Source organism: Micromesistius poutassou (genome assembly GCF_964030765.1).
Source record: "Micromesistius poutassou genome assembly, chromosome: 13".
In the NCBI taxonomy this organism is placed as follows: Eukaryota; Metazoa; Chordata; class Actinopteri; order Gadiformes; family Gadidae; genus Micromesistius; species Micromesistius poutassou.
Window position 1 is genome coordinate 12,895,222 of NC_140283.1, and position 9,190 is coordinate 12,904,411.

At 46.7% G+C, this 9,190-nt stretch overlaps 1 protein-coding gene across 1 annotated transcript in view; it reads right to left on the bottom strand.

The window, feature by feature from the left end:
* Positions 1–531: 531 nt before the first annotated feature.
* Positions 532–9,190, bottom strand: part of LOC311357882 (metabotropic glutamate receptor 3-like) — a gene marked incomplete at both ends in the record, with an annotated part of 13,020 nt that continues 4,361 nt past the window's right edge. The window contains 7 exons of the mRNA XM_084477900.1: positions 532–611; positions 2,826–3,003; positions 5,180–5,312; positions 5,719–5,912; positions 6,684–6,993; positions 7,999–8,188; positions 8,955–9,190. The exon at positions 8,955–9,190 is cut by the window's right edge and continues 7 nt beyond it. Coding sequence (XP_084334026.1) covers positions 532–611; positions 2,826–3,003; positions 5,180–5,312; positions 5,719–5,912; positions 6,684–6,993; positions 7,999–8,188; positions 8,955–9,190 — 1,321 coding nt within the window. The remainder of the gene's footprint in view (positions 612–2,825; positions 3,004–5,179; positions 5,313–5,718; positions 5,913–6,683; positions 6,994–7,998; positions 8,189–8,954) is intronic.

Genomic DNA, 9,190 nt, shown 5'->3' on the forward strand with positions numbered 1-9,190 from the left:
ATAAAAAGTCCACCGGATATTAGAGGGTGGGGCAGGCATCCACACACCTCCCCCCCACACTCCTCCCCCCTCCTCCCCCTCCGCCCTCCCCATGATTGCTACCCTGGCTATTTACACAGTATCATAACAAACTGCTATCAAAAAACAAAGGCTTCAAAATTCCTCCTAAAAACTTTTTTTTTTGTTCTTTTGTTTCTCTACTTACAACAATATTGATTCCTTATATTTACATCCCTAGAAAATAATTTAATCATAGTTACACACTTTCTACATATGTGAAACAATAAAGTTCTAGTCCACGAGTGAGGCTGAAGTGTGTGTCCGTGTGTGCATGTCCATGTGTGTCTGTGCTTTTTTATGCATTTGTCTGCAGGATGTGTGTGTTTTTATGTGTGTGTGTGTGTCTGTGTGTGTGTGCTTGAAAGAATACATGGGGGATGATGGTGTGTTTTTTTTCATTTTCTTCTAACAGTCGAGGGGGGAGGGAAGGGGCGGCAGATACGGGGGGGGGGGGGGGGGGGGGGGGCTCGGTCACAGAGAGGATGTGGTGGAGTCAACGATCTCCCTCCCGTTGCAAACGGTCGGGACGTACTGGGCGGTGCTGACCGAAGCTGCAGCAGGCCGTGTCCAGGGAAACAGAGAGAGGGGGGAGGCATAAACAATAGGCAAACATAAACAGGCACGCTTAAACAACCCACAACGTTCTCGCCGGTCAAAACCCACTGTCTGAATATTATTGTATTTAAGTAATAATAGCCTCTTAATGCAATAAGCAATGGGGGTTAGAGAAATAACTATACAGATGATGACATTATTTGATTTCAATGAGCAGATGGTATTGCCGTTGATTACTGTAGGCACTTTAATAACAGTGTTTCAACACTGATGTTGTTGTTCTTATGCTCTGCGGGTGGATAGCAACGTAAGGCTGAATATTGGCCATTAAAGGTATCCTATGTACGATATCTGCCTATGTTATGTATTTTGTTGAGTTGTGTACTACTGACATAATCCACATTGTTTCCAACAATGTTCAAACCCATAAGGATTCACGGTAACGACCTGCCAGATTTGGCCGCATGCCAATGGCGTCATATGCCCTTTCCCCCCTAACTATTTAAAAAGGCTAAAATCGTATTTCATTGTAGCACCGTGTACAACACCAATGTGGCGTCTGTGAAAAGCCCCGTCTCTCTGTGTACACTCAAAACATAATCAAGTGCGAGGGGAAGGATTGTTGTTGGTTTCTCCCTGCAGAGGGGACGGCTGGCAAATTCATTATTAGAATCAATCTGGAGTTTCCGAATCAGTGTTACGGATGCAAGAATCTCAAAAACACTGGATTATATACGGTCTATGTTAAGTCTGTTTAACATGTATTATATACAGTTTATCTGTGTAACACCCACACCGGAGCTTAACTGCTTTTAACTGTTGTAGATCTAGTGGGATACCCTGCTAAACAAAGATTTTAATCCATTGGGAACATTTTGAAACGTGAGACATCTCCGGTATAATTGCATTTTAGTTTGGCCATTTCTTAGAGCAGGGTGCTTTGCAGTTTGCCTGTTGTGTAGGAATATTGACCGAAAGATTGGCTCTATGGAGAGGAGTGCTGCTACCCGACTGTCCCCTGGGCAGGAATACACCGCTAGAAACACGGGACTCAAACCAAGGATCTTTAATTACCCCCGTAGGATCACTGTAATTCAGAGCGGGAATATCTATAAAATATCTGATATATTTTTAAAAAACAAAAAACTTCTCATGTGGGAACACTGTTATGTGCATACAGTAATGTTATAAAGTTACTTTTAGTTGAAAAAGTTATTTTTAGTTTGATTGTGTCGACCACGGGTAACAACCCTGGACTACCCCACATAGAATTATCTACAGCTGCTCGGTAGTCGACTCATCTTATGCTATGCTCTAAGTTAGCAAGCTACCGTTTTATTACTTGCAGCAATTTTCTTGGAATTAAATGACATAACGCTAATAACCATGACTAAGTGCCACGTGAATACGACTTTAATACATTAATGGTCTGTGAACACGATTTCTGCCTCAGTCACTTCAGATAGATTGTCAAAGGCAATGGTGGAGAGGAGAACAACTTCCATGTTCCCAAGCTGCTTCTTGTGTTGTTGTTTTGACTGAGAAACTTTTAGCGGCAGAAATGATATATTATACCTTTAATGAAATACCACGGCTGCTTAGTGATTGTTTCGATTTAGTTTCCCCACATACCCAATCGTCAATAACCTGATGTAAGAAGAGAACATTTTTTAAATAGAACAGGAGGGAGTCTGAAGAAGGGTAGGGGAGGAGATGCCAGAAGGGGGAGAGAAGGGGGGATAGATGAGAGTAGAGGAAAGAAGGGTAGAGGGGAGGAGAGGAGGAATGGCAGCAGAGAGGGGAAGAGGGGGACAGAAGAGGGGAGAGAATAGGGCTGGAGAGGAGACGAGATATGAGAGAAGGGGCAGCAGAGACAAGAGATGAGGAAAGGAAACGAGGGACGAGAAGGGGAGAGGGGGTGAGGGGCGGTGAGAGGAGAGGAAAGAGGAAGAGAGAATAAGAGGGGAGAGGAGGGTAACACGGAGAAAAGGAGGGGAGGGGATTGACAAGGATGGGAGAAAGGGGAGAGAAGAGTAGTGAGGGGAGAAAGAGGTGGAAAGGAATAGAGGAGGGGGAGAAAAGGGGAGGAGGGGGAGAGAGTGGAGGGTAGCTGAAGAGGGAGTAAAGAGGACTGAGAGGGCCGGGAGGGGAGGTGGGGCGTTTTGGGTCTCGAGGTAGTCCGAGAGCACAGGGCTCAGAGTGGAACGTACCGTGCGACGGATAGGAGGTGGTGGGGCCGCTGACGCTGAACCTGTTGAGGTTGACCCTGTGGCTGGCCACGTTCTTCTGGGGCTGGAACATGATGATGTGGACCTTGGGAGCGAACATGCAGCCCAGCACCACGAAGCCACTCAGACTGACCGATATACACATGGTGGTCGTCTGAACCTGAGGACAGAGCAAAACATCAGCTTACATAGCTGCAGAGAGAGAGAGGGTGGAAAAGAGTGGAATAGAAAAAATAGAAAAAAAATCCTCCCTCCCTCTATGCTAACCTCCCTCCTTCCCTATGTTTCCCCAGTACTGAGAAGATAAGACTGTGTGTGAAAGTGATTGATAGGTGAGATGGATTCCCCGAACCAATCAGGAAAGAGATGCCCTTATTGGTCAGAAGTTAGTTGGAGCTGTCTAAAATATAAACAACAAATTCCTAACAAATTCCTAGGATATTTCTAATAGATTACATCCAAATGATAGCACTCAAATCTGACAGCCCCTTTAAAACACACAGCAGCTTTATGGTGTGAGGTGTTTTATTTATCGATGTTGCCCATATCAATAACCGCCAGCGGAGGAACAAAAATAGAAATGTAATGGCAAAACATAGACTGCAGTGAATGCATGAAGTGATTCAACCTGCAGTGATACATACTTCTGCCAACAGGGGATTTCGCAAGGAGTGTTTCGGTGTTTATTGGCGGACCTTTGTCGCTGCTCAACCATAGCGGATAGCAGTTACAACGTGGATCAATACAAGACTTAATCAAAGGAGACCCACGAAGGATAAACTGTACAGTATCTGTTTGGTCTGGATCCAGTGTGGAGCCATTTATCACCCTGGCAGAAGACTGCCATGGAAGATGTTCATGGCCACACACACACACACACAGAGTGGCTCAGTTGTCTTCATTGATCCGAGGTCCGTGCAGTTGTAGAGTTTCAATGCTTACATCCATGTAGCTCCGTGTTAGAGGCGAGGCGGGGTTAAATAGCCAAGTCAGCTCAAAGCAATAGCTCACAGTAGACAGGGAGGGCCCCCCTTGGTAAACAGCAATATCTTATAGTGTGTGTTTGTGTGTGTGCGTATGTGTGTGTCTTGGTGTGTGTGTGCGTGCGTGTGGGGGTGTGTGTATTCATGAGAGATGTTATGCGGCTACCTGGCTAATCTTAAAGTCAGATTGCAAGGCCAAAGAAATCCTTATTTCCCGAGAGAAAGAGAGGCGGAGAGAAGATTATCGAGAAAGAGAGAGTGGGCAAAAGGCATAGAGAGAGAGAGAGAGAGAGAGAGAGAGAGAGAGAGAGAGAGAGAGAGAGAGAGAGAGAGAGAGAGAGAGAGAGAGAGAGAGAGAGAGAGAGAGAGAGAGAGAGAGAGAGAGAGAGAGAGAGAGAGAGAGAGAGATGTGGAAAAAGTGAAGATACTGTAGCTAGAACGAGACATACATACAGAAAGTGAGAAGGAGGGAAGGAAAGAGGAGAACGATGACAAGGGAGTCAGAAAGATATAAAGAGAAAAGGAGGAGGATAGAGGGAGAGAGAGCTAGAGGTACATAGAGGATGACAGAGAGAGAGACATAGAGAGAGAAAGACAAAGAGAGAGAGAGAGAGAGAGAGAGAGAGAGAGAGGCGTAGCTAGAGAAAGGGAGTGTGTGTGTGTGTGTGTGTGTGTGTGTGTGTGTGTGTGTGTGTGTGTGTGACTTGAGCTCCCTGCTTTCAGAGTCTTTTTAATGGGGATCAGATGAGCAGCCCTGGCATCAGCAGTCCTCCACCTGGCCCTTTGATACTGTGTGTGTGTGTGTGTGTGTGTGTGTTTGTGTGTGTGTGTGTGTGTGTGTGTGTGTGTGTGTGTGTGTGTGTGTGTGTGTAAGATTTGTATGGATCATGCGAACACTCCCACACCCTTTGATATCTGGAGACTTGGATGATAAAATTATTAATAATGACAATAATAATGATAATAATAATAATAATATTAATAACTTACTGTAAATCTGCATTATTTATATTTTTATTTGTAGTTATTTCTCCTTGTGTCAGTATGTATCAGAGAATGTTTTCCGTGTGTCTTTATGTGTGTCTGTGTATGTTAGTGTCTGTCTGTTTCCATTTATATCTGTCTTGACATATTTTTGTGTGCCAGGGTGGGTCAATCTCTGTGTTTGCGTGTGCGTGATTGTGTGTGTCAGTGTAGGTCAGTGTGTGTCAGTCTGTGTGTATGTGTGTGTCAGTGTATGTCGGTAAGTGTATGTCTCAGTGTGTGTGATACTGTGTCAGTGTGTAGGTCTGTTAGTCACTGTGTGTGTGTGTGTGTGTCAGCGTGTGTTTGTGCGTGTCGGTGAGAGCCTACCCTATAGTCACTGGATGTGACATAGAAGATGGGGAGGAAGGCAAGCCAGATAATGCAGGTGGTGTACATGGTGAAGCCAATGAACTTGGCCTCGTTGAAATTCTCTGGACACTTCCTGGTCTTGAAAGCATACCTAGTGGTACACAAAATCACAGTTTGAATGTTAGAATCCAAAAAGTGGCACAATCATTTTGGCACACTTGATGATGCCATTATATGAAGGTATTTCTCAAGGTGAATGTTTCCGTAGTGTAGCAGACTACGCAAAAATATATGATCATTGGTCTCTTCAACTACTTTCTAATGTCATCGGAATTTGTGACCCACAGCACTCTAAGTGTCGTGATACGCACTGATAAAGACAGATAAAAAAACAGAACAAGTTTGAGGACAAGCAGCCACACACACACACACACACACACACACACACACACACACACACACACACACACACACACACACACACACACACACTTACACAGGATGACACACACACACACACACACACAGGCCGCAGAGGGCGTTCTGCCTCCACTTACACAGTACACAAGATGACCAGGAGCACGTCGTAGCCCAGCGACATCAGCATGCTGGAGTCACGCATGTTGCACTTCAGGATGACCGTCTGCCGCCGCTCGGGCAGGGTGAAGCGACGCGTGCCGGGCACCTCCACCAGCAGCCACACAGACACCGTCACCAGCTGCACCGAGATCAGGCTCAGGCAGATGAAGACCTGCAGAAGGCGGGGGGTTTATGGAAAGAGAAGGTGGAGGAGGGTGGGGGGGGGGGGGATGCAACAACGGGAGACAGGAACCGGTGGAATATGATTTATTATTGGTTGGAAGAAATTAAATAAAAACGCAATGGAGTTATGGCACCCTGAGGTGCTGTGTGTATTTTTTGATTTTTTTTCTAGCCCCCATCCCTTCTCGGTAATGAAACTACAGTTATAGTTCTTGGTTAGGCGATGCTGCATGCTTGTTTTCTGTTGGCAAGTGTTACCGAGTGTGCTCACACCTGAGCGATTCCTTCCTTGGGTCGTTACACATTTTTATGATGCATTTATGAATTTCCACCAATCATTCATTTCCCATTCATATCTTACGGCTTATTTTGGTACCAGCACACCGCTTAAACTTGATGAAAGAAACCCTTCTCGTTAAGATCTGTCCAGTTCAGCAATTCCAGGCGGTCCTCCTCAAGTGCAATGTGCGTGAATTGCAAAGTAAAAAACTCTGATCCAGATCTGGATCGGCCTCCCTCCTCTTTGTGTTCAGAATTTCAATGTAGCCCTAAAGATTAAACGCTGACAGCCAATGGGAATCTTGTCTTCAGTTTTGCCTCACTTTTTCTCTGTATCAGGCGTTCAGGATGAATCGCACAGTAACGTGGTTTCGAATGAAACAGAAGAGGCCGAGACTAATCGGAAATAAAACCTTATTCCGTTCTCCGTTCTTCCACAGCGCCATCCGTTGCACATATTCCTGCTTGGCCCTGCACTCACCTGGGAGAAGGGGCTAATGAAGCGAGGTCTCGTGGCTCCGCCTCCGTCCTTCACGCCGCTGAAGATCCGAGCGATCCTATTGGTCTTGGTGAGCAGGGCAGAGTAGCAGACGGCGAATGACGTGCCCAGGCCCAGCCGCCTCAGTGCACAAATGGTGGGTGAGGGTTTGGCCAGGAACAGAAAGGTCATGGCGTAGGACATGAAGACGCCCAGGAGCAGGATGTAGCACAGCTCTCGGCCCGAGGCTTTGACCAGCGGTGTGTTGTTGTGTCTGATGAACACCCAGAACACCAGGCCCGTGGAGATGAACCTGTGGTAGGCAAAGGAAAGACTAGTGAATGTTGATACAGTGTACTGTGCTTAAAAAAGGAAAACGTCCTTTTAAAAGAGTAGCTCATCTCATACTGTAGACAGTCCTTCAGTGTTCATAAAGTTTTCTGTTCAAACTTTTCCATTATTGTGTTCTCGACCCAAAGAGAAATGAGAATCATTTATAAGTCAGTGTGATCGTGTTTGATAGGAAAGGGCAGTAGAAAGCGGTGCCTGCTTTCCTCCTCTTTTAATTGGACTGCAGGATGAGCTTCTCTCGTTGCTCCTGTTTACATGTTATTAAACAGAGCAGATTCTATCTACCGCAATGAAATTAGTGTGAATCTCTGATCGTTTTTTTTTCCTTTTTTCGCGGGCCACCGTGTGAGTGGTTAATCGTCATAACGCGACATGACACATTATTAGAAGCAATTTTCCAGCTCATCAGTTCAATTTCTTGGCGGCCCTTTATGGGCGCAAGTTTACCCCGTAACCTTGTGTGTGTGGTGTGTGTAACCTTGTGTGTGTGGTGTGTGTAACCTTGTGTGTGTGGTGTGTGTAACCTTGTGTGTGTGGTGTGTGTAACCTTATGTGTGTGGTGTGTGTAACCTTGTGTGTGTGGTGTGTGTAACCTTGTGTGCGTGGTGTCGGGGGAATGTGGTGGAAGTGGGCACCGGGGGGGAAAGTGGTGCTGGTGCCTGCAGTTGATGAGGAACTATTATCTCGACCATTATATGAACCACTCAAGTTACCTAATTAACCATGAACCATCTATTCTAAGCAGACTCCCTCTCCTCTTCTTTTAACGTGGCACATTTTTAGAGGCCCATGACACCCTGTCTGGATTAGAAATGCTTCTACAGCTGATGTTAGAGCAGATCCATTTCAACGGGAACTCTCAATAGATGTATGTGTGGAAAAGCTATGCCGTGCTCTCCACTATGCTATCCACAGGCACCAGCCGACTGGTGGGCTGTGCCTGTTGGATGCTGCGGTGCTCACTCACCCGACACAGGCGATGGTGATCGGACCGATGGCCCAGGCGTCCTCCCACATGATGTAGTCCTCGGGGAGGTCGAAACAGGAGCTGAGGTCGTCGGTGGGCCACTGGCCGGGCGAGCACGGGGAGCAGGTGAACTCGTCGGCCAGGTACTCGTGAGGCTCACACGCCGTGCAGATCCAGCAGCAGTACTCACCTGTGGCTCAGCCACAAAGGGACCAGTCTTACTACAAACTCGTCGGGGAGGCACAGAGGCTGGCGCTCTGGTCCAAAGGGACTGACGATACGTGCACGAGTGCTACGATATAGCACTTACAGCATAACAGTCAAATAGTAAGTGTGCAATAGTAACATTGTAACTGTCTACAACACTGTAGACAGGATCTTAAATTCATCAACAGGTAGATGATAGGGAGATGAAAAGAGCGGGGAGCTGGTCGGACAGAAACACAGCTCTGACCCTGCTGTGAGCATGGTGTATTCCTGCATGTGTGTACGTGTGTGTGTGTGTGTGTGTGTGTATGTGTGTGAATGCAAGCCTGTGTGCTTTTGTGGGTGTGTCTGGATTGTGCATGTCTGTGTTTTTATATGTATATATTATGCGCTGTGTGTGAATAGATAGATGATTGTGTGAATAGATAGATGATTAGAAAGATGAATAGATTAATGGATGGATGCATGGATAAATGGATGAACGGATGAAAAAATTAATGGGTGAAAGGATGGCTAAACGGATGAATGGATGATGTGATGGATAGATGAATGGATTGATGCACAAGATATATGGATGAATGGACGAAGTAATAGACGGATGAAGAAATGGATGGATGGATGAATGAGGTGAACGGATGCATGGGATGGATAGGTGGATGTAGCGATGCATGGATGGGTGGATGAAGGAAGCTCTTGAGGGGATGCGACGGTCTTCCCCATCTCGCGGTCCTCCAGGGCTCGTCTCTCACCTGCCTGCATCTTCTTCATCTCGTTGCGGGCGCACGGGTCGCTGCACTGGGACGGGGGCACCGTGTCCCGGGGCCAGTGGATGAGGTCGCTGTTCAGGCTCAGGGTCTCCGCCCATTCCCCCACCGGCACGTAACCGTAGCGATCGCCGGAGCGCTGGTAGCTGAAGATGTTGTACCGGCCCAAACCGTCACCCTGGGCGTCAAACTTCACCGCCGTCTCACTCCCGGGGGGAGAG